This window comes from Tamandua tetradactyla, chromosome 7 (genome assembly GCF_023851605.1).
Source record: "Tamandua tetradactyla isolate mTamTet1 chromosome 7, mTamTet1.pri, whole genome shotgun sequence".
NCBI lineage: Eukaryota > Metazoa > Chordata > Mammalia > Pilosa > Myrmecophagidae > Tamandua > Tamandua tetradactyla.
Window position 1 is genome coordinate 31,179,444 of NC_135333.1, and position 24,597 is coordinate 31,204,040.

The 24,597-nt window shown below is 54.7% G+C and overlaps 2 protein-coding genes across 7 annotated transcripts in view; one reads left to right on the plus strand and one right to left on the minus strand.

Annotated features, from left to right (window-relative positions):
- Positions 1-5,807, plus strand: part of GTPBP1 (GTP binding protein 1) — a 33,107-nt gene extending 27,300 nt beyond the window's left edge. For all 5 annotated transcript variants that reach the window (XM_077168832.1, XM_077168835.1, XM_077168834.1 and 2 more), the window contains one exon: positions 1-5,807. In XM_077168832.1, coding sequence (XP_077024947.1) covers positions 1-93 — 93 coding nt within the window. In that variant the 3' untranslated portion in view covers positions 94-5,807.
- On the minus strand, positions 4,067-23,755 carry SUN2 (Sad1 and UNC84 domain containing 2). 2 transcript variants are annotated; one of them, XM_077168831.1, is made up of 18 exons: positions 23,564-23,755; positions 19,499-19,655; positions 18,486-18,679; positions 18,027-18,161; positions 17,464-17,562; positions 16,996-17,089; positions 16,095-16,165; positions 14,082-14,209; positions 11,343-11,597; positions 10,941-11,018; positions 10,467-10,510; positions 9,754-9,919; positions 9,199-9,420; positions 8,826-8,910; positions 8,330-8,445; positions 8,000-8,167; positions 7,439-7,531; positions 4,067-5,804 (listed from the first exon to the last, which is right to left on the minus strand). In XM_077168831.1, exons 2-18 carry the CDS (start codon positions 19,618-19,620, stop codon positions 5,691-5,693), a joined length of 2,184 nt encoding a protein of 727 aa, XP_077024946.1. In that variant the 5' UTR covers positions 19,621-19,655; positions 23,564-23,755; the 3' UTR covers positions 4,067-5,690. The 2 variants fall into 2 exon arrangements, with proteins under 2 accessions (XP_077024946.1, XP_077024945.1); XM_077168830.1 differs by lacking the exon at positions 23,564-23,755 and adding an exon at positions 22,447-22,569.
- Between the last annotated feature and the right edge of the window lie 842 nt (positions 23,756-24,597).

The following is a 24,597-nucleotide window of genomic DNA, read 5'->3' on the forward strand; positions in this document are numbered from 1 at the left end:
ACCAAGCCCAGCAGTGGGGGCCGTCGACGGGGAGGCCAGCGCCACAAGGTGAAGTCCCAGGGGGCCTGTGTGACTCCTGCCAGCGGCTGCTGAATCTCTCCCTGGCCTACCCTACTACCCAAGGGATCCTCTTCCTCCGACTAGGGCTCCACCTGATGGCCAGAGCAGCTCTAACCACCCACCCTCCCTCCAGGCCATAGCCGGACCTGCCCTCACCATTCCCCCACCCCCGTTTTCCAGGGGGGTTGTAATTTATAAGCTGAGGAAGGTGGCAGACTTCATGAGGACTGACCATCCTACCCTCTTCCCCACCTTCTTCCTCACCCACACATTTTTGTACATCTGGGCCCTTAGTTTTTATTCTTTTTATTATATATCTATCAATCTATCTATTTAGTGAGTGTGTGTGTGTGAGGCGCGGGAGTGTTAGCCGGTCAGGACCCTGTCGGTCTCCTTTTCTCCATGGCTGGCCATCAGTCTCCAGGAGCTGTCCACCGCCTGTCTGCTTTTCCATCTGTCTACCCGTCTTGTGAGAGAATCCTCGGAATATCAGGGAGATGAAGGAGTGCCCCTCCTTCCCTGTCCCCATTTCTCCTCTCTGTACTCAGAGGCCCTTTCCATGGAGTCAGGACTCTGAGCTAAGGAGTATCTAGGTTTAAGTGTTTGCTGCTGCCAGAGGGAGCCCAGTCTAGGTCTTGGGGGATTTTAGCATGGCAAAGAACGGTGGCTTCCCTTTTTCTGTTTTTCCCTCTGCCTCCAATTAACCTTTATTCCCTTAAGCCCAAGAACAAATAATGCCAAAAGCTCTTAAGTTTTTACCTATAGATTGGAGGATGGAGTGGGATGTGACTGGATTATAAGGCTCTCCCTATCCCCAACTTTGATCCTTGCCAACGACCCAAAGATAGCAGATAGGCGGCCCTTTGAGACAATCTTATGTTTGCCCAGATTGGTCACAGTTCCTCCTGGGCTCTCCAGATTCTTCTGAGCCTGGAGGCACTTTGCCTGACCCAGGAGCTGCTCCAACTTGGGCTTTGGCTCTGAATTTTGTTGGCCCTTGGGGCACTGATTATCTAGACTGGACTCTGGGCCTCCTCAGCATGTTTTCTAGTATCTCCTGTTAATTGGGGTGGTGTGGGAATGTTCCTCTGTACCAGGCTGGGACTGAAATCCCTCCTTCCCTACCACACCCTGCTATGCAGCCCCAACCCAGCTGTTTCAGGAGCACAGCAGTTAAGGGCCTGAACCAGGTTTGGAAGCCATGATGGGGCATCAAGTAGGGGGTGGTGAAAGAAAAAAAACTCTTCCATGCCCAGCCAAGAGCAGTAAGTAATTTTGGAAGAATTGCTGCCTAGGGAAGGCAGTTAAGTTGCCTGGGCCAGAAAGGGTAATGTGGGCCTCTTCAGTCTGCCTGGACTGAAACTTTAGACTCAAGCTCTCAGTTTAGGGTGGACTGATGGGCTAAGATTGGTTCCTTCTCTAGCTGGGGAGACACCCAGCTGGCTGGGTCCTTCCTCAGCCTCCCTCCTTCCTGTCTCCCAGCACTTCTTTTTACCTCCTGTTTCCCAGCTGCTGGTCGTCTCTCCTCCCCTTCCTCCAGTGATTTCTAGTTACCACTCACCTGTGGCCATGGACTGACCAGCCCAGCACAAAGAATAAAAGTCTCTTCCAAGCTGACAGTGCCATGTACCTGCCCAGCCCTCCAAGCAGAGGTGCTGCCTTGGAAAGCCCCTGTGCTTTGCCTACCCTTGAGCCCCAGCAGCAGTGGAGCAGGGCAGGATAGGGTGAGCCCAGGTCCTTCTGACAGACAGATATGGCTTCAATATCCAGGCTCCTGCACTGATTACATGATGCAGAGCAAGTTACCAAGCTTCTCTGAACCTCAGTTTTCTCATCCACAGTAAGAAGCAGTACACTAGCTCTGGGCTGCTGTGAGGAGTCGGTGAGAGAATATATGTGAAGCCCCTAACGTGGCATCCTGGCATGTGTGAGGTGCTCATTCCACGGTCCCCACACTGCATGCTATCTATGCTGTACCTTCATTCTGGCCCTGGGCTGGATTGGGGCCGAGGTTTCTCAAGTCCGTAGTGAGGGCCAAGTTCTGGGGGATAGGTTTGAAAGAAAACTAGGTGTTGGTGTGTTTCAGCTCTGTGGCCAGGACGACTGGGTGGGCTCACGCTTCCTTGTCTTTGCTATTTTCTGCCATGTACAAGGTAGGCATTGTTAGTTTCACTGTTCCAAGTAAGAAAACAGATGCTTAGAGAGGAAATGTGCCACCCAGCAAGTGGTGACTCCTGTAGCTGCCCTGTCCCCTTCAGGATTGCCGAGTCAGCAGCTCGGTCTTATCCTTCGGCCCTTGCCTGTTTGTCTGTTGGCTGCTCCCATCTTGCTCATTGACTGGCCCTGGCTCTGCCTATGGGGACTGCTGCCTTCATAACATGAGGGCTCCAGCGTTCAGTGTCCCTAGCACTCTTGGCCCTCATGGCAGGTGCTGTGGAATTTGTGCTTCCACAGTGCTTAGCCATGGCTCTAGGAGCAGGTGGAATTCATCTTGTGGAACTCTTTGGGTCCTTATGAGTGGAAGTGTTCACTACAACCCTTTTCTTCAACTTCAGAAGCTGTGGCCACGACCCTGGTCTTTGCCCTCAGACACTCAGGAAGGTCAGTCTGGTTATCAGGCCCACACTTGCTTGCAGGAGCTAACTGGATCACGTGTTTTATTGTCATTAACAGGGATGCCAAAAGTCCCCACCAGGTCTAAGCCCTACCAACTTGTCCACCTGGAACAAAACACCAGCCCTTCTGTAGTTGATAAAGAATAAATTTGTTAATCTCATCTCTAGTGGCAAATCCTGATCCCTGTGTATGTGCAGCAAATGTTTGTGGAGTTTTAACTGGGGTGATGCCCTATGAGGGTGGAATGGGACAGAGATGGCCCAGATCTGGACCTGTCCTCACAGTGGAACAAGTTCATAGTCAGGACCACTGTTCTGGCTTGTAAGCTGTCTTGGCCAGAATGAGGTAAGGTAATGGGAATATGCAGTGGTGCAGGGCGAAGTGTAAAAGAGTGATTGGAATTGTGGGAGATACCACAAAGCAGGAGTTGTGAGGGTCGTGCCAGAAGGGACTGCGAGAGAATTAGAACATCATAGAAAGGCAGAGAACACATGCCTGGCCCAGGGGATGTGATGGTGTGTGGCAAGTTCCAGGGAATCTTTTACTGGTGCTGTTGGGGGACATCTCCTTTGTTATAAAATGGTGCTAGAGGCAGAGTACGTGTTTCGAGAAACAGGGAGGTGATGTGAGCAGGAGCTGGGATTTAAGTGTCAGCACTAGCTCTCTGCAGTGTCACTGAGCTCAGAGGTTGTAACTTGCTCAAAGCCTCTGGGTTGGAGTTGTCCTCTCCCCAGTGCCCTATCCCGGGGCAGTTTCATCCTCACTCCCCTTCCAGTGATGAGGTTCCTGCCTTTATTTTTACATCTTTACTGAGGACCAGCCAAGACCAGGTACCATGGTCAGTATAAGAGGTGTAAGAGACCATTTGGGAAGCATCTCTGAACCTCTGAGCAGTTGTGTGGAGTCAGCTGGATCTGGGGAGATGTTTGCAGGGAAGGGTCAGGACCCACTCAGCCTGAACTGGTGGATTCTGGCTGAGGGAACTCTCAGAGGCAATATACAGTGTTACACCTTGTCCTATCCTAGCCACAGTACACGGGGCAGTTATCATGAGGAGCATCTACACTCGGGGTGTAAGCAGTCCGTAGTTAATGCTTGTTAACTTCATCTACTGCTCAAACCACTGAAAAACAGCAAGAACCTCTTCATGATGGGACATCAATAACAGCTAATAAAACCAAGCCCTGAGCCAGAAACAAACAACAGTAGCCCCAATCCTCCTGTCATAATTTTAACTGAGGTGAAAATGGAGGCCCCACATTTCTAAAATTTAGGAGTAAGTCTTGGGAGGGGGCGGGTAGCAATGACATTGTTTTGGCTAAGAATTCATTCATTTTCCCAGGAGCAGCTTCTCTATGGGGATGATCAGATAAATAAAAACCACACTCCGTTAGTCCTGGGCATAATTTATTTTTTGCATAGGCATAAATTAGAATCTGGAGGTAAAAAAATTAAGAACCAATAGTGCAGCATTTGTGACAGGAGAGCGCAAAACAACCTGCTTGTCTCTGGGTGGGGTAGAGACTGGGTAGGGGACAGCGCTGGAGGACCGCAGGCTAGCCTGTGGGCCTTGTCTCCATTTCCTTCCAGCTCTGTACTCCCAGAGCTGATCTGGGGCCCAGCCCTGGACCCAAGGGCACCTGCCTGCACAGCAGCCACTCCTGCCCGCTTCCTAATAGACCAGAACCAGTAACAGCTGGAACCAGTACCCCAATCCCTCTTAGCAGCCAGGTTACCCAAAGTCCGCCCCCCCCCCCCCCCAAGCGGGGCTTGGAGTCAAGCCCTTGGCCTTTCAGTTAAAAAAACAGACCTTGAAAAATATATACATAATACAGTATGGCCTGCTGAGTCTACAAGTCCCCTGCTTCCTCTCTTCTTACACAGTGTGATTTCTGCCAGCCCCAACCCCACCACCCAACACCCCCATGAAATGCCAGAAAAGAAAGAATCCCAGCGAGAGCAGAAAAAGCCCAAAGGGGGCAGCCTGAGGGTTAGGGCCCCTCACGTCAGGAGCCTGACTAGCTTGGGGGCAGGGCGGTGCCCACAGTGCAGACATCTACCCTGAAACCCCAAATGTCACCATCATCATCAGTGGGCCACAAGAGCCCAGAGTTCCCTGCTCCCCACCCTTCTACCTGCCCCCCGATGGGTTCCCCAAACCCTGGGGGAATATGGAAAGCTTACTCTGGGGCACAGGCAGGCACAGAAAATAGAGTGGGTCCTGGCCCAGGACTCAGGGAAGAGAAAAAGCAACTATTCTCCCCAGCAGGAATGGCTTCTGACCACGCAGAACTACACAAGGCAGTTCCCTTAGCAGGCTCACAAGACCCGGTCCCTGTACAGAAGCCCTTGGACCCACCCAGGCCAAAGCCCTGGCCCAGCTTCCCTGGGCTGATGGCACCAGCTTTGCTGAAGAGCCCAGGCACTTCCTGCCTGGGGAACAGTCCTTTGAGCACCTTCCTCCCAGAGGGCCTCCCTTCCCTTATTGGGGGAATGCAGTTCTACCCCCCAGGCCCAGATCCTAGCTTCTCCCGCCCACAGCTTTGGCACCTGTTTCTTTCGCACGCCTCCCCACAGCAGCTCCCTGGGTTCTAGCCTCTCCACCGAAGCTCAGGGCTGTCAGGCTACACCTGGCTTTGTGCAGCCACATCAGCCCGCTTTTTCCCTGCCGCTGCCACCCCCATGATATGGTACATATATACACGCTTCCAGAAGGGGAAAGCAGATGCATGGCCCTGACAGCAGGAGAACAAAGAAAGAAAGGAGACCCCCAGAGCTGCTGTCGGCCTCAAGCGGCCCCACTGCCCAGGAGAAGTCCCTGCATATTCTTCCTCTTCTCTCTTGGGTTAGGTGCACTTCCTTCTTGCTCCTGGAAGTCAGAGCGATGATCAAGCATTTGGGGAAGGTGACAGGGGTGCTGCTCACTCCCCCAGAGGAGGGAGCATGTGCGAAGGGGCAGCCCAGGCCCGCGGGATGGCCTCCCAGACAGCTGGTGGCAGGCACAGAAAGAAGGCCTAGTGGGCGGGCTCCCCATGCACCCTGAAGCGGTAGATGCAGGTGTACTCAGGGTGGCCCCAGTTAGTCAGGATCCGCAACTCCACCACTTGGTACAGGGCCATTTTAGGGTCCTGGGTGGAGAAGAAAGGGGCTGAGTGTCACATATCCCTTGGAGACCTCGCTGAAGATGGGAGGTGGAGACACCCACCCCCAGGGCCAGGTGGCTCCCCTCTTCTGGGGCCTCAAAAACTATGGCCTTGAGTTCCCATAAGGGGCCGCCAACCCACATGAGCCTGTGGTGGGCCTGGCCCTTGAGCCAGGTCAAAATGGCCTTGCAATTGGGAACAATTGCAATTGGGAACAATAAGAAATAAATTCATCCAAAATCATGATAAATTCATAGTAGTTTTTTCTGTTATTCTCAATGGATGGAACTGCCTTCATGGAGGGTTTAATAGATGTTCATGTTAAAAAAGAATCCCTTTACGCTGCATCAAGCAGAATTCCTCCTCTACTTTGTCAAGTTCCCATCAGGCCACTATCCTGCAGACTCAAAAAGCCACATTTTTTGAGCGAGTTTTTGGAGCAAACCTCACCTCCCTTGAACTAGTCTCCTGGGCTTCTCCTGCTCAGCTGCTTGTCCTCCACCCTCTCCCAAGTGCTAGAGCATCCTGGGCCTGGTCTACTTGTAATTCTTGAGGAGTCACAATCACTCCCGGGTCTGTCATCAGCTCTCAGGTGTTAGGTCTGCTGCAACTGGGCATCCCCGCTGTCCCACAGGCGCCACGAACCGGGTGGCCAAGCCTGCTTCTCCTCCTGCTTCACCCTCGGAACCCGGGAGCCACTCTCCAGACATGCCTCTGTTCCATCCACCTCTCTCCAGTCTCCCCAGCATCTGCCCCCCAGCCCTGGCCCCTGGAGGACACACTTTAACTACTTCCTCACTGGTCTGTCTCCAGACTTGCCCCCTCAATTAACCATTTAGATGCCAACACAATGGCCTTTCTAGAATACATCCCATTGTCATCTCTCTGACTTAAAAGTGTGGCTATGCCATAACCCTCCTCTGCCATGTCCCTGAGGGCTGAAATTCTTTGGCCTGGTGACCTGCTCTTGATGGCCTCTCTTCCTGCTGCCCCTGTTTCTTGACTCTCACAAGGCCCCATCCCTGGATCCTCAGGCCAGGGGCTCCTAAGGTGGTCCTCAGGCCACCTGCATCTGATTCATCTGGATTGTTAGTTAAATGCAGATTTCTGGATTCCATCAGCCCTGAGGATTCAGAACCCCCTGCGGTGGATCTTGGGAGCCTACCTTTCTAACAGGCCTGGGAGAACTAGTGCCCAGTTGGGTTGAGGACAGCGGCCTCGGGCTGCCTGCAAGCTCGCTAGGCCAGTCACGGCCCACTTGCCTCCTTGGTAGGCACTGCTCCCCTCTCCAAGCACGCCCTCCCCAGCCCTCTTTTCTTGGCAACACCAACCCTTCTTTCAGGAAACTAACCTTGGTGAGGCCCTTTTCTAGAAACCTTCCCTGGTACTGCCCATTGGAAGAGCCACTGCCTGTGCTATGTCTACCAGGCACTTATCACACCTTTCTGAGCATCTGTCTCAGGGTCTGTACCTTGAGCTGGGAGGGGCAGGGGCTGTGTCCTCTCTCCTTGAACCCCAATACCTAGCTCCGGGCCTACACCACAGAGTAAATTCCCAGGATATGAGCAGAACAGGTGAAAAGGTGGATATGGTTTCCTCTGGCATAACAGAATGCTGACCTGAAAATAAAATGTCTGGATGGGCTCCCCATCCTGATCGTAAGTGAACTTCCCTAGAAGCGTCCCCTCCTGCTGCAGGTCTTCATCGAACCCCTGCCAAAGAGAGCAACAGGATAGAGGGGAAAAAGCACTGGCAGCAGTGATGGCGATGCTTTCCCCATATGCCCAGGCTGCATACTCCTTCCGGGAGAGGCAGGCAGGTTTGCAGTGAGCCACTCTCTTCCCTCCTTCCCCAGTTCCCACACCTGTCCCTGCACACCTCAGTGGCTCAGGCCCAGCCTCCCCAGGACAAGAGGGGGTCTGAGCACTGGATCCAGGCAAGAATTCCCGGCCTGGAACCTGCACTGCTGGGTGGCCTGTGACAGCCACTTGACTGTCCTCTGCCTCGTTTCTTCCCAGGAGCCTGAGAGACTGGGACTGAAGTGCCACTACCCCCCCCCCGCCCCCCCAATTCTCTGGCTCCAGCGAGACTCCAATTTTATCCCAAGGAGAGAGGCCCACAGACCTTCCCACAGCCCGGCAGCCTTCCCCAGCCCCACCTCCCCCAGGTCCGATACTCACAAAGACAGCAAAGTCCTTGGGGGCACTGGAGATGGTGCTGTTGGGCGACAACGATTTGGGGACGTGCTCCAAGGTGACGGCAGTGGGGCGGATGCGGGCGGAAAGGCGGACCACGGCAAAGCCCTGCGGCCCCTGAAAGGCCCAGCAGTTGCCAGGGTGCACGTCTGGCTGGAGCAGAGGAAAGTCACGTCAGGGTGCCGATGCCGACGCAGAAACCCGGCCCTGAGCCCGCTCTCACTGATCCGGGTCAGCTGCTGACCAGAGGCACGGGGTTACCCAGCTGTCTGGACGAGGGGGAGCAATGCGGTGTCATCCTCTTTTGGTGCCTACCTGGAGAATGACTCGGGGTGACTGCGAGTGGTACCACAGGGGGATGCCAAAGAGGCTGAGGAGAGCCGTCTTGGTTTCATAGGTCTCGGAACAGCGGGTGCTGATGACACTGGCCCCTAAAACGGGAATGAAGGGGAGGAAGACCGGGACCGCCAGCTCAGGCTGCCAGCCAAAGGCGCCCCCGGCTTGGAAGGCGGGAGTGGCCAATCAGGGGCTGCCACTGCCCCGCTCTTGGTGGATGGAGCCAGATACCCCAGCCCCACCCTGGGACCTCACCCAGGCCCACAGAGCAGCTGGTCAGCATCAGCCCTGCCCCAGCCAGGATGATGCTCAGTGCTTCCCCATGCCCCTGACAGTGGGTGCCTCTTGGAAGCTCTAGGCTGGTGGATGAGTGCTGATCTCCAGGCTTGCATGCCCAGCACCACCGTGGCCCTGGCTACTGCCAGGGGCTGAACATCAGGGAGCAAGGTGAGGCCAAGAGGGGCGAGCTGCCCACCTCCTGATTCCAGAGCGTAGTCCACCATCCCAATGCGGTCCTCGCTGTATCGCTTCAGGGCCTGGTTTACGATGCGGTGTACCTGCTGCAACGCGGGAGGAGGGGATACTGGGGGTCAAGGCAGGGGACCCCGGGGACTGAAGCCTCAGGTGTCATACTACATTGGGGGCAATGGGGCTGGGGTGCCCAGGCACACATGCCCACTTACATGGGCCTCTGCCCACCCACACTAGCCCCAAAGCAAGCATCCAAGCTTCCTGCAGGCCTCTGAGGTCCTGGGATGTACCAAGAGGCCAGCTGTGTGGGGCTGCAGAAGTCAGTGGATCCCGGGGAGGGGACAGCATGCATTGTCAGGGAGACCTATGAGTCTCACCTCCTCAGTCACCCCGATCACTCCTTCCTGCTGCAGCCTCAGCCCCAGGCTGGCTGCAGCCTCCCTCGCCGACTTGCCCTGCATCTCTGCCACGTGGGCGAGGATCTTGCTCTCCAGTTGCTGCAACTGAGCTTGCATGTCCTCTTGCTGAAGGAGCCCAGTGCGGGTTCCTCCTCCTTGGAGAAGGAACTGACTGATCCAGGCAGGGAACTGAGACTCCACCTAGGAATCCCCAAAAAGTCTCACTCTAGAGGCTTTCAGGAATAACAGGTCTCTGTTGTAGCAGGCGCAGGGCAGGGTGGGGTGGAGCTTGGGCGAAGGGACAGGGAAGGCGCGCAGGCCTGCGTAGGAGGGCCAGCACATGCCTGCTTCATGCTACACAGAGCAAAGAGCTGTGAACAACAGGGTCTGGAGTATCAACAGGGTAACAGGAAGAACTCCTATCAAAGAAAGCCAACACTGGTGCCAAGTACAGGGGATTATCTCATGGGACTAACAGGCCATGGGGCATCCTGGGGTGGATGGTCAGCAGGGGACATGGATGGTTTAACTCACATCATCCCGCACGGCCTGGATCTGAGGGGTCAGCAGGCCCACTTGATCTGCTACCGAGCTCTGCTTCAGGGCCAGGGCTGCCAGCTCCTGCCGCAGGCCTGCCAGCTGGCCCTCCAGCCGCCCCAGCTCCTTCATGGAATTCTCCCAGAAGGATTCCTGTATCATCCTGGTCCCGAAGAGAGAGGAGCAATACTTGGATCTCTTTTTTTTGAAAGGGTAAGGCTATGCTGAGGTATGTAAGGGGATCCCCCAAGTTGGCCCCTGATCCTGAGGGTGTGTGCCCACCTCCTGTACGTGAACACAAGAGGGGAGCAAGGCTCCAACAGGCACAGTTCCTGCCTGTAGGGCCTATGAATTGGCCTATTCCAGGGAGCTAAGCCGTCTCTGTCCCCTCCCTGAGGCCAGAGTCTGCCCTGCGAAGGCAGCTTACATGGAGTGATACAGAGAAGAGGGTATGTTCCATAAATGAGCCCATGGGTCCCTAATCTATTGCAGTGCCAACCTCCCACCATCAGCCAAGACCCCCCCCACTCCACCCCAACCTCCAGTAGACTTCAGGGGCAGGCTTAAAGCAGTTGGTCCAGAGCTAGGCTTCAACCCTCTCCCTCTATTGGTGGCACAACAAGAGCTCTGCAAGGGGGCTCTAGAGGCTTGGAGAGATGGAGGAGGGGGTGGGGGAGAACAGGCTGGGGCCAGATGTCTGTGCCCTTTACCTTTGCCACTCCGACTTCAGCTGCTGGAGATGAGCCTCAGACTCCTGTGAGCAGGAAGAAGGGACAAATACAAGACATACCAGGCTCAGAGCAGTCAGTCTCCCAGAATGGAATCTGCTCCATGCTGGGTCTTTGCTTAACCACATCTCTGCACAGTATCTCCCAACTCCTGCAGCAAACTTCAAACTACCCTCACGGTCCAGGCCCACATGAGCATCTCCCCCACATCCAATGCACTTGGGCAGCTGTATGTCCATTCCTTCGTTCAGCATGCCATACCAGGCACAGCAAGCCCTTTGAAAGGTCCTTCCTGTCCTCCAGCACATCCCCTGTGTGTCTCCGCAGAGCATTCCCATATCCCCCTCCCCATTTTACTTCTCAGCATTCACTCTGCAAGGGCCCAGGGCTCCAAGGTGGCCTTTTCTGTTTCACGAACAGATGTGCCTGAGTGGACGCCCCCGAAGCCCACCCGACCTGGGAAGCCTGGACAATCTTCTTGAAGAGGTCTTCCAAGTCTTGTTGATGTTCTGCTCTCAGGGTGACCAGTTCTTCCTGTCAGATATGAAGGAGAGAGATGAGTGATCCCCTAGCCCTGTGCTTGGAGTCACTTAGCACTAACAGGCAAGAGAGCTGGAACTCAAACCCAGCTGGGCTGGCTGCCCAAACTGAGCCCCTGGCCTTCTCGGTGACACAGGAGACTGGCCCCAGACCCCTCCTTTACAATCATGTCCTCACTGCCCAGGGGTGTGGATGAGAGTCTCCGGTTAAAGAGGAAGCAGGGGAGGTTGATCATTGCAGGAGGGGCTGAGCTGTCTCTGCATTTGCTGGTGCCCCCTCTCCACCTGGGCTGCCTCCCCACCTGGGCTGCCTCCCCACCTGGATCCGAGCAGTGGTGTCCCTGCGGAAGTCTTCCTTCAGTGCAGCCTCACGGCGGTTCACCAGCCCCTCCAGGAGTGCCAGGGTGTCCTCGTGGCTCAGGCCACTGCCACCCCCCTGGCCAGAGGCGCCTTGCCGCAGCTCCAGGCGTTCCAGCCGCATGGCCTCCTTCTGCCAGTTGGAGGAAAACTCAGCAGCCAGAGCTTCCAGGCGCCGCTCCAGGGAGTGCACCCGGGACAGGAGGCGTTGCTCGGCCTGGCGGGGCAGGACAGGGAAAAACTGCGTGAGGGACGGTGAGCATCGTGTTAGCAGGCCCCCTGCAAACGGGGCCCTTAGGGGACGGGCAGCACGGAGATGGAAGAGAGTCCCACGACCACCAGCTGTGCCACACACTGCTCTCAGCGAGGCTGCTACCCTCAAGGCCTGCAAGCACTGCGTGGGTAGAGGCGGGGCAGTTAGGGCTGCAGGAGAGTGGAGCCCAGGCCTGAGGAGGCTTTGGCAGGGGCGAGGGTCTGGGGCGGCCATCAGGCAGACCATCTTGGTGTTGGTGGGGGGACAGTTCTCCAAGAGCCATGTGCAGTGGAGAACTGGGAAGCTGTGGGCCAGGGGCCTTTCCCTGCCCCTCCCAAGCCCCCGCCCATGTGCCCTCAGTGCTGTTCTCACGGGAGGGCCGGGGCATTTTAGCTGCTGACTTAAAACAGCCTTCACTCCTTCCATCGGTAACCATGACTAAACAAGACAATTTGAACAGGATTTCTTTGTCCTCTTTAATTGGATGTCCCATGGAGAAGATGGAACAAAAGTCATTTGGACTTGAGGGTGACGTGTGATAGCGTGTTATGAATTTTAAGAACCTCACTGGCTTAACCACAAAACCTCTGTCAAGAGAATTTATAAATCACGGTCTGTTGATTGTCAATGAAAGGACAGGGGTCTACTGAGTGGCAGAGGTTGCTTCTGGTTTTTAAAAATTCAAAATTTACAATAGGCAAATTTAGTAGATTGAAATGCTAGTGATCAATGAAAGGGAGGGGTAAGGGATATGGTATGTATGGATTTTTTTTCTGTTTTCTTTTTATTTCTTTTTCTGAATTGACACAAATAGTCTAAGAAATGCTCATGATGATGAATATAAAACTATGTGATGATATTGTAAGTTAATATGGAATGGAATGATCATATGGTAAGAATGTTTGTGTTTGTATGTGGTTATGTTTAACAAAAAAAAAAATTTATAATAGGCAACATATTTGCATAACTCAAACAATAAACAGCAAGAAGTCACGCCCCCATCTGCCAAGTGCTCTCACCACCACCCCTCCCAAACCAGGTGATATTTTTATTTGGGTCTTAATGTAAATGTAAGGAAATACAAAGACATACTCACCTTTATTTCCCTCTTGATACATAAAAGGTGGTTTTGAAATTAAATTGTCTTGAAATGTTTTAAATAATGGTTTAAAAGGAAAGATAAAGATGACAGAATATGTCACTATTTTGTGAAACAACAGATCATGGTCAGGAAAATAGTATGCATGAAAATGTGATACCAAGCTCTAAATCCAACCATGGACTATAGTTAAGGGCACAAGTACAGAAATGTGCTTTCATCAATTGTAACGAATGTTCTACACCAATGCAAGGTGCTAATAATAGGGTGGAGTATGGGAACCCTGTATTTTATACATGATTGTTCTATAAACCTGCAACTTCTCTTAAAAAAAAAATGATGCCAAATGAGATTCAGCAGGATCAAGCAAAGTCCAAATAACTATAATTAGGGAACAAAGAGGCTCAAACCCTTGCCATCACAGGCCTGTGCTCACACCACAGTCTGGTTATTTGTGCACCTGCCACCCCTACTGGACTGCAGGCTCCTCAGGGGTGCAGCCTGTGTCTGATCCATCTTTTGACTCTGTCCTTCACCCCTCCCAGTATCCACATCCCCTGCAAGGTGGCCTTGCGGGTCCTCCATTCAGGGGGGGCGTCTATCTCCCCTCCCCTTGAATTTAATTTGCTTCAGCTAGTGGAATGTGGCAGAGGTGACAGTGTGTGCTTGTTTAAGATCTGGGCCTTAAAAGGCTGGGCCTGCTTCAGCTGGGTTGGAGCCCTGTCCAGCTGCTTTGAAAATGGGCCAGGGCTACCGTGCAGGGGCCCAGCAGCCCAGCAAGGATCCAACACTAGTCAGAGCCTGACTGATCGACCTGCCTGCAGCAGACACACCAGCGAGCCCAGCTGAGGCCCGAAGGGCCACCCTGCAACCCTGCAGACTGCTGAGCTAGACAAATGCTTGGAGTGTGACGCTATTGGTTTGGGGGGTGAGTCATTTGTAGTAACAGATAACCGAGTAGGATATTACCTGACATGTAAAAGGGGCTCAGTTAATACCTGTGACATTGTACCGAAAAGGAACAAAGTAGGCAAGGTGATTTGTTTGATTCTTATTTCCTTCTGTTTTCTGTGCTCCTTAGGAATGGCAGCTAACTTTCGGACACAGTTTTGAATCATACTTAAGTGCTATACTGTTCAATCCCCAACACCCACAGCCCAAACAAGATAGAAGGGGGTGTCCCAGGAGATGAGACAGTGTCCTCAGCTAGGATGGCCTCTCTTCAGCTTGGTGTGCAAGGTACAGGCTGGGAAAGCCACTGCCACGACAGGCTGGGGGGGCCTGTGTTGCTTCCTCCCTCACCTCAGTTGTTTCTAAACTTTTAGGAGATACAATGCTAAGATACTCACCTGGAAATGTGGGGCTGCATTTCGGGGTTCCCACACCTCGTTCTGCCTGCTGCTGCCCTTTGCTGCCCACCAGGAAAGGACAGCAGGGTGGAATGTCTGCAACCCGTGAAGGTAGAGATACCAAGCACCTGTACACAAGGGGAGAGGCCGGTTACCCAGGCTAGAGGCAAGGAGGTACACATGGGGGCGCTCGCAGGCTGGGCAGCATCGTTCTTTGTAGGCTGTCTTGCTCACGGGAGCCCTATTCCTGCCAACAGAGGTAAGAGGGATGGAGGTGCCCATGATGCTGAGGAAGCAGCTTCCCCCTGACACACTCAGAGCATATTCATGCTCACAAGCACCCTGGGAACCCCTCGTCTGCAGGGAGGTGGCACAACACGGGGCAGCAAGCTTTAATAAGTTGGGGACAGCCAAGGGTAGAGGCCAGACGTTCTGCTGGTGGCTGTCAGCCCTGGCTGTGTATCAGCCACCTGAGGAGCTTTGAAAACATCCTGATGTCTGGTCCCACCCTCCAGACAGCAAGTTGACTGGGTTGGGGAGGGCCCTGCCTATGTGGGCTTTAAAAGCTCCCCAGAACCAGAAGACTTGAATGGGCTGCCAGGGTCAAAAGTTGCTGCAACTGAATGCACCACCCTCTCTAAAAGAGGCTGCTTGTGGCCTCAGAGCAAGGACTACACAGAGATATGCTTGCTATAGGGCCCATTTGTTTGTAATGTGTTTGTTCCTGAGCTGTATGTGAAAGAAAAGGAGAAAGAGAGACTGAAAAAGCCACCTTGGCCAAGGGGTCTCGTTGCTCACAGCCTCCCAGGTGTTGTGACATCATCAGGGAAATGCTAACACAGAGGCTTTGCTCACTAACACCTGAGACAAGATGAGAAAGAGTCGACTCCTGGTGAGAATCTACACAACCACTCAAATTGTGGGCAAGTAGGGACCACAGGGAGGATGCGGGGCCTTCCATCCACCCCCTGGGCACAGCCCTCATCTGCTGAACTACCTGGGCGCACTCTCCCACCCACCAGGCTCCAGGGGTGCTCAAGCCAAAGTGAGGGAACATTTGGGAACGTGCTTTCTAAGCAGAACGCTGCCCAGTTATGGAGGGGTCAGTATTACTTCAAGGGCAATGCCCAGTTTCCATGGGATAGGAACAAGCTATTCTCTTAACAGGAAAAACGGAAAGGAGGCCAATCTTTGGGAAAATATGCTACCTTCCTCTTAATAAAAGAAACACCAATTGAACAGGCACTGAGCCTATAAAACTAACCCACTAAAAAAAAACCATGACCCTTCATTATAAATTGGTATAATCATTAAGACTGAGGAGGTGATTCACATATGTAAGAAAATTCATGTGAAACTGTAAAATCAACGTTGAACACAAAGTAAGTATATAGACATAGTGATGACAACGGTGTAAGAATGTTAGAAGTTCTATGATAGACTAGAGCCAGACAGATAATCCTGGAAACGATCAGTTTCTTATTGTAAAAAGTGCTATTTATCTTTATTACCATATTGATTTTGTCTTAAAGACAGCTAAATATTTAACTTGATTTTGATAAAATAATGAACTCCCACAGAGCACATCCTCCTTTGGAATGGAGGAAAAATGACAACTTATGATGAAGGCATCAGAGGCGCTGCTTTTTACCCCAAAACTTGTGCCTGGGGCCTAAGGTTGTCCAGGGCAGCACACAGCACGCTCCAGGTGTTTCACGCACCCCCCCACCCCAGGACACCCTGAGAACCCGCAACACAACAGTCAGCAGAGGACCCACGCGGGACAGCCGGACAGGAACCGCCAGAGCTCAGTGTCAGAGGGGTCCAGGCTCAGGCCAAGCCCACTCGTCCTACCTCTCCTTTCCTTTCCCGTGGGTGCTCGCTCTGGTTGTCACGTTTCCGGCAGCACCACCCTCTGCTCTGCGCCCCCTCCTCACCCTCCTTCCCTCCCCACCTCCTCCCCCCTTCCCCCTCGCCCTCCTCCCCCCCACCCCCCCAGAGCCTGCAGCTCACCGTAGGCCAGGCCTGTCAGGAGCAGCAGCAGCAGGAGGAAGCGCAGGAAGTTCTTCAGGGATGAGAAGCGCCTGTGCCCATGGGAGGGGGGTCAGGGCAGGTGGAGGCATTGGGAGGGCCCTGCGGCCTGTGTATGCCCCCCCGTGTAGACCCCCAAGAGTTTGCTGAACTAGAATGGAAGGGCGTTACCCCCAGGCAGCTGCAGAACTTTGTGAATTTCATGACGTTATTAAAAAGAATAGTATGACCTTTGAAAACCCTATACTTTTCATAATGGTGCTTCTAAATAAACAAATATTAAATATATATATATATATATATATATTTACATATATATAGTTATATATAATTCCTCCAACAAATGTAGTATTTTCTTTTTTAAGAAACTACTGCTGGTGGGGAGGCTGGGAACCAACCACAGATCCTCAGGCTTCTTCACAGCTTCTGAGCACATGGTGGGCAAATCCTGAGGGGCTGAGTGGCCCCGGGTTACTGGGGGGTGGGGCTCCTTCAGGGAAACATGGCTTATTGGCAAGAGCCAAGGGCCTACTCTGCAGGGGTAAGGTTAGCGGGTCCCTCTGAGGGTTGGAGTGCAGCTGGGGTGGGGATTAGAAGGACATGTCCACAACACAGCAGCCTATGCCTGGGATACCGCCCTGAGGGGCTGGGATTCAGGAGGGCCAATGCACACTGTGGGTCCCACACCCTCCCAGGCAGAGATGGAGGTTGGGGCACCCACACCATCAGATCAAGTCTCCAGGCAATCAAAGCTCACTAATCAAAGCTCCAAGCAATCTGGGAAAAGCCTTAGGAGTAGTGATCAGAAAAGGCCTTAGCCACTGGATGGCTCTCTCTGTCCCCGGGTTTTCCAAGTTGTTGTCAAGGCTGGAGTCTCACTGACCTGGTCAACACAAAGACGTCCAGGAGGGAGGCTGCTGTCGTCAGGCGGTACCAGGTGGTGCCAACCCACCAGTAGAGAAGTCCGAAGAGCCGGCCTGAGAAAAGGGACGATAAGTCTTGGCCTTCGTCCCATGCCAGGCAGCCAGTAGACATAGTCTCTGAGCATCGCTCTCTTGCCATCTGGGGTCCTCCCTGCCTCAGCCCCCAACACCAACCTGCCAATGTGCTCTGTCCTGCCTTGTGCCCCCCAGGGCCTCTAATCCTGCCTGCATGTTCTGCCAACACCCTCTATCTGCTCTGCCTGGTGAGGGTCCTTCCGTGGTGCATGGCTCTGAGAGATCACTCTAGAATGAGCTTCCCCCATGGTCCTACGGATTTTTTGTATGGGCTAGACGCCCCAAGAGAGGTGGGTAAGAAGTTGCTGGTGTAGGGAAAGGACAGAGCTGAGCCCAGAGGAGGCAGCACCCACCTGGAAAAGTGGCCACCATCCAGAGAAGGGAGCCTGCCCACGAGATGGCACTGCGGAGCCCGGAGCCCTGAGGGTGCTGCTCCAGATCCCCCGAGTACCCTGCAAGGGAAGGGCAGAGGGATCCTGCTCAGCCGGTCCTCAGGTTGACGGGACCCGGGAAGTGGACACCGCCAGTCACTGAATCATCTTCTCCCTGCACAGAGAGCTGGCACCACCAGCGTGGTGCCCAGGCTGGCCCCTGGCAGGCTGGTGAATCTTTGTTTGCTGAAGGGACAAAATGGAAGGTCTCCAAATTTTATTTCCCACTAGAGCGCCTCACATGCATCCTTCACTATATCGCTCAGAACCAGACTGAGGGAGCTTTCATTCACCTGATAATTACGGAGCACCTACCATGTTTGAAGCCCCAAGTTAGAATGCCGGAAACGAGCCAAGCACAAAGGTGCTGACTTATGTTGCCAGTGGAGGGGGCGGAGATAAGTGACCGGGCAGGCCCAGCACACTGTGTCCAGGGCTGTGCAGCCAAGGGACAGGGGCATGGTAGGGAAGGCAGCATCACCCACCTCCGTAGTCATCCTCGGAGGAGTAGCCCGAGGAAGAGCCAAGGAAGTCCTCGGAGACCTTGAGCCCCATGAGCCCGTTGGCTTTGCCGCTCTCGGTGCCCCCCGTGCCTCGCCTTCTCACCCGCAGGTCCTCGCCTGTGGAGGGAAGAGAGCATGGGCTGGCTACAGGGTGATGCAAGGACGGCCGTCCCGGGACCCCGGCATACGGAGAGCCACTCTGCGGGCCCCTGGAGCTGGGCTAGGGCAGGGCCGTCCCCTCCACCTGCTGGACACAAGTGGCCACGGGGCTGCTTCATCATCTCAAGGGGCCGGGGTGGGGAGAAAGCCCTTCCCGCGGCCCTCCGAGGAGCAGGAGGTCCTGCACGATTAGCACAGCCTTGGGAACCTCTCGGTGGGAAATCTGGGACTGTGTGTCCCCAGAGGAAGCAAAGCCCTCGGAGAACAATTTAGGATACTCACTCCAGTAGGAGTCGCCGTCCAGCTGGTTGTCAAAAATGGCACTCCTGGCCAGGGAGGCGGCCCGGGGGCTGCCTATGTAGGATTCCCTGACCACGGATTCGCTGTAGTAGGAGGTGTGCGCGTCGGAGGAGGAGGGGCCCAGCTGGGGCCCTGGGGAGAGGCGCTTCATGCCACTGGGTTTCCTCTTCAGGCTCCTGCGGGAGGGCAGCCATGAGGCCGAGGCCGAGCCCCCCAGCTGCCTGCATGGTGTGCGGGTGGCTCGCGTTGCTAGGCAACCAGAAGCGACAGGCTCGGGAACAAAGCACTTTCTCTGCTCCCAGGCACCTCTGAGTCTCACAGCAGAGGGGCAGGACCATGGACAAGTAATGAGCCATCACTGGAACCCAGGGCTCTCTGACTGCAGAGCCACAGTTGTCTGTCCCCGCACTCCTTAAAGGATTATTTCCTTCAGCCCACTGAGAACTCAGACAAATTTGACCTGGCCTCTTAGACCTGGCCAAAGCAGCAGAGGCCCAAGAGCTGGGCCTCATCCCTGCAAGGGGCAGGACCACGAGGAGGGAGCCTGCCGTAGCCCTGCTTTCCAGGTGCCCCGCTGACCTGTCCCACTCCTCGCTGCATTAGCCACCAGCAGCTGAGGCCTTACGGACAGCAAGACATGCAGGCATGGGCCTGGGGAGGCCGGTCTGATGGCCCCGCCCACCCACAGTAAATGGGGCCCTAGTGGGCCCAGCTTACAGTTTCGGGGTTTCCGGTCTGGCCTAGGCTTACAGCTGCCTCTCCCCATTTCCTGTTCTCAGAACACCAGGGCCGCAGCACTGGCTTTCAGGAGGGGAGGCAGATGGTGGCGCTGGGTGCTGGGTTCCCAATGGGCAGAATGCCCACGGCCAGGGCCATGGGCGCCTGATCGCTGCCCACCAAAGGCCGCAGCTGGAAACGGCTACCCAGAGCAGCTGCAAAGGCACTGTTCCGTGGGTCCGCTACAGCCTATGCGGTGAGGCTGCCCACACCCCTACCTGAGAGAGCTGTCCTTAAACAGCGTGCTCTGGCTCCCCATGCCTGAGCTTCCTCCGCTGCTGCTGCCCCCGTCGTCATCCCCCTGGGGGTAGCGCGTGAGGCGCTGGCTTCGTCGCGACATTGTGCAGTGGGACAGCGGTCCTTCCTCTGAAGAGTCTTGGGAGGGAAAGCAGAGCCACAGGTGAGGCTTGGGGCTGCTCCTCAGCTCCTCCCCGGAGCAGAATTGGCTCGCAGCCGAGAACAGACCACTCCCTATTCACTCCACCAAAACAGCCCCGGGGGGGGGGGGGCGAGATGGGGGTATTGAGGAAGCAGCACCCACCCAGCCTCCCCACTTGCTCAGTCACTGAGTAAACTCTTTGTGGCATTTGCCACAAGTTTTATGATTTTCAGTTTGTCTTTCTACACTCTGAGCTCCTTGAGTGCCAGAATCGGGCCTTCTTTGATACTAGCAGAAAATCTGGCACATGGCTGGCACCTGAAAAATGCTGAATGAGTGACTTTGGTGGTTGTCACCCTGCCTGGACCCTACAGTCCAGCCAGACACCCTGTGCTGCCCAGTCCCGACAGTGTTCCTTTCCCTCTGCTTATGTTGATTCAGGGAACTGACCAAAGCATGCCTCCAGAAAACCTTTCCCTGTCTGTCCCGCCTATACTGGATAATAGGGTGATCTACACTCCCTAGGTGTATAAAGGGCTGCAATAGCTGTGCATCTTGATGCGATGAGGATAAAATACTTGGCTAAATGTGTATATAGTCTGTTTCCAACTCTGCCAAGCCAAGTAGGTGGCTTTACTCCCCTTTTATCAGTGAGGAACCTGGGGACACTGAGGTGATCTGTATTGTGCCAGTGGTCACAGCCCGAAAGTGACAGAGCCAGCATTTAAGCTCCAATCTGACAGGTGGCAGGGCCAGGGTCTTTCCACCCACCACAAAGTTTGAAAGTCGGCTCAGAAATGTGCAGTGTATCCCCAACTAGAGTCTTTTACAGCCCAGAATATGCCTCAGAACAAGGTTATATACAGAGTAGTCACAAAACAAGTATTGGTAATAAACTAACGAATCAGGGGGGTGGACCTGTGAGAATGGAATTCCGGTGTTTCTTGGTCTGGCTGTCCAAGCCCACATGGAATGGGAAATCAAGGCTCCACAATCAGTAAGGAGGGCATGAAGGAGGCCAGCGTGAAAAGACCTAGCAAAAGGTGGCATTCTACAGACATGGGAAATATTCATAAGACTTTCAATTCTAGAAACCCAAACCTAACATCTCAGATTACAAATGTAAGGCATCTCAACTGGGTACCTTTGCCTGCCCATGCTACAAAGTCATTATTATATTCCAGACCCCACCCAAGAGTATTTGTGATTTCTTATCATTTCTGATATTTCTGGTTGATACTTAAATGACTAGTTCTCCAGATTTTGTGGCAGGCATGGGCTCTAGCACATCCCAGCCCAGACTGTAGAAACCAGAAGGTCTGGTTAGTCCAGCTGGAGAATTCTAGAAAGTCCTCTTCTGAAAAACAAGCAGCCTCATGTCTTGGCCTCATTGGCACCTTCCCAGGTGGAATGCCCACCTGACATCCCTCCCTGGGTTAGCCCGTGTTGGTAAAGAGAGAGACGGGTAGTAGCCAAAGCAGGAAACTGGGCTGGGTCATGCTTTATGTTCCCCTCCTTATATGGCAATTCCACCCACTACTGTACTCCCCTCCCACCTGAAAGCTCCAGATGCCCACCCACGGCTCCTCCTCTTAACCCCTGCTATGCTAAAGTGCATGAAGTCTTTGCTCTGAGGCAGAAACCAAATAACACGTCGTACAAGTACCCAAGCGGCTGCTGGCAAGAATCTAAATATTCTGGACGAGGTGTGTGGGGGGCCCAGAAAACTGTCAGCACCCGCCTCCACCCTTGCAGAGATGCTTCTTAGTCTTTCCCTTAGGGTCCCGGTATTACAAAACAGTCAAGCAGAAAATTTTAGTCCAAGTTTCACAAGATGAAAAAGGTTAAGACCTCTCCTCCAAAACAAGAGGGGAGACTCTCTGGGAGCACAGAGCTTCTGCATATCAGAAAAGACACTCCCTTTCCTTGCCCCTGCCCCCAACAGTTAAAAAAAAAAAAAAAAAAAAACCTCCCAATAAAACCACTGGGTGGAGGACAAAAGTCCTTCCCCCCTTCTGAGTTGAACGGCATCCTTTTCTCAACTCCACCTTGTCCCTCCCCCTGATCACAAACAAATCACACTAGCCATCCAATCGTCACACTTAACCTAGATCCTGGGCATTTTCCACGTGACATTTTCACTCCAGGGCATTTTCACACTACATTTCCTCGTGGGGACCTGCAAAACGTTTCAGGGGTTCACTGCCCTCTCCCTTCATTTCCCAAGGGCTGAACCTGCTCTAAGTCACAGTCCTGCCCCCTCCACTCTCCATTTGTTTGGGTTTTTAATTTTAGAACTGAACAAAATGGACCTTCCTCTTGCAGCCCAGTTCCCAGAGTTGTGACAGGCGGGGCAGAGGCAGAGAACCGCCTGTCCCTGGGAACTGCCTGCTTGGCACGCGAAACGCAGGCACCGGCCTGGATCCGTGTGGGGCAGCCGGGTCTTTGGTCCCCTCCTCCCGGGGAGACTCTACCCGGGAAAGTCCTGCCTGGAGATATCCGCCCCCCGGGTTGACCAGTGGGGCCGCCGGCCCTGGGGGCGGAGGCACGACCGGGAGATGAGTCAGGGCGGCCGGCCTTGGCACGGCCCTCGGCCCTCCGCCACCGGCCCTCCCCTGGGTGTGCGCTCGGCGGGGGTGGGAGCCCGGCCCAGTTTGGCCCGGAGAGCAGGAACCAGGCCCTGGGCAGCTCGGCCCTGGCCCGAGCGTCCCGACGATGACCCCGGGGCCAGGCAGGGCCCGAGGCCCGCCACCCTCGCCTTGGCCGGCGCCCGGGGGCGGTCGTTACCTGCTGCCGCGGCTCCTCGGTGCCCGGCCGGGGGCGTCCGAGGCCTGCCGCGCCCCCTTCCCGGGTCGGAATCCCGTGAGCGGCGCCCCGCGCAGAGCCTGAGGCAGAGGCTGGCCGGGCCCGGGGCGGGCGCGCAGGGAGCGGCGGCGCGGGCGGGAGCCGGGCGGCGGACAATGCGGCCGGCCGAGGCCCGCGCTGCGCGAGTGGAGACTCGGCGGTGCGCGCGTGGCCGAGTGTGTATGTGTGCGCCTGTCACTCAGCGCTGACAGACCGCAGCCCATTGGACAGGCCCCGCCCGCCCGCCGCCCTCGCCCATTGGGCGGTTTGAACACAAAGGCCCCGGTTCGCCCCGCCCGCCGCGTGGGCCCGCGGGCCCCGGAGCGTCCGGCGGAGCAGCCCGCGCGTGGGTGGCGCGCGCGACGGGGGAGCTGCGACCCGGGGCGGCGGGTGGACGCAGCCGGGGCCCTCGAGTGAAGTCGGCCGGGCCTGACTGCTCACTTGACTCCCTAGTGGTGTTCAAAATACCTGATAGTCGGCCCGAGCGCCCCCTCGTGCGTCTCTCCCCACCTGGGCCGGCGGGCGCGCAGCACCCCCACCGCATCCCTCGACCAGCATACCAGCTGCCCGCAATTTGACCAGCACGCGTGCCAGGACCTTAAAGGCATCGAGTGGTTGGATGGGGAACAGGGGATGTAGAGAGCCTGCTGCCGGGGCCCCTGCTTGGAGGAGTAGCGCTTAGCCCTTCTTAGACTCTGCAAATGATTGCTAAACGCTTGCTAAACGCATGGCACTTGCATAACTGCCTCTCTTAGGTATTTCTAAAGCCATTTTACAGATAAGAAAACAGGTTCATAGAGGTTTTAAGCAATTTGCATAAAGCCACACAGCTAGAAAGAGACAAACTGAGACGAAACGATTCTCTCCACTTCTAAGCCTGTGCGTTCTTCCCATTTCAGGGTTGACTTTGGGATTCCAGACAGGGCTGGAGGTTCTGCCGCTTCCCAATCTGCTGTCCCCCGCCCCCACCCCCAGCCCCCCATTTTCACAGCAGAAGCTTTTCTTGGTTTTAAGCGGGGAGCTTGATGCAGTTTTTGCTGAGTGAGGGCAGGTCACTTACAGTTGCACACCTTGCATGCACTGAGCGCTCAGGGTTGAATGGGTAGACTGTGACCTGGCTCAGGGTCCTGCATCCTGGCTCCCCTCAGGCTAATTCTGCAGACACAGTGAGTGCACAGCTTGGGGCAAGCCACTTCCTGGGCCAGCTCTTTAAAAGAAAGATGAAATAGTGTCATTTCACTTCAGGTTTCCAAAAGGAAATGAGACAAGAAATGACAAAATCACTGTGGCGGGCACAGGAAGACACTGGGCGGAGGCCCTCCTGCTAACTCTGCTCCAGCCCAACTCTGAACAAAAACAGCCTCCTTTCCTGGGCCTCCATCGTCCCACCTGGAGAAAGGGAACCTCACCTGCCCTGACAACACCTTAAAGACAACAGTCACGCCAGCCATGTTCCCAGGGTTAGAGGGCACACCCCCTGCAATCAGGGACGGGCTCTCCGGTGCCCGGCTCAGGGCCTGACTCATGTCCACATGTCTCCTAAATAAGGGAAATGAGAACTCAATTAGGGTCAGCATCCAGGGTGGAATGGAGCCCTGACTCCTCCCCGATTCTGTCCTAGCCAACTCCCATCAACTCCACCCTACAGCCTGCCTCCCTCCACTGTGAGGGACCTGGTAGGCAGGCCCCCTTCCCAGGAGGTGCTAGTCACAGTCAAACGGTCACACCCATATGTCGCACTCGAGGCAGTCTCCTTGTAACAAGTCACCATAAGTCAGTGGCTTAAGACAACAGGAGTGGTGGACTGTAGATTGAATAACGTTCCCAAGGATACATGGCCAAGACTTTGCAGCTATGATTTCGTCAAGGGTCTCATCAAGGGGAGATTATTCTGGTTACTGTGGGCCTTAAATGCCATCACATGTGACTTTCTAAGCATGAGGTGGAGGGAGGGGATTTGACAGAGTAGAGGAGAAGGTGATGTGACCAGAGGGGCAGAGATTGGAGTGAAGCAGCCAGGAGCTAAGGAACTCTCAAAACTGGAAGAGGCCAGAAACCCGATTCTCCCCTAGAGCCTCTAAAGGAGCATGGCCC

What these genes read in the sequence shown, in the direction of transcription:
- SUN2 (XM_077168831.1), bottom strand. Translation starts at nt 19,620, where the DNA reads ATGTCGCGACGAAGCCAGCGCCTCACGCGCTACCCCCAGGGGGATGAC. An exon ending in CTCCGAGGATGACTACGGAG is followed by an intron (nt 17,563 to 18,026) that starts GTGGGTGATGCT and finishes CTTCCCTTGCAG; the next exon opens with GGTACTCGGGGGATCTGGAG. An exon ending in TGATCGGGGTGACTGAGGAG is followed by an intron (nt 8,911 to 9,198) that starts GTGAGACTCATA and finishes CCCGCGTTGCAG; the next exon opens with CAGGTACACCGCATCGTAAA.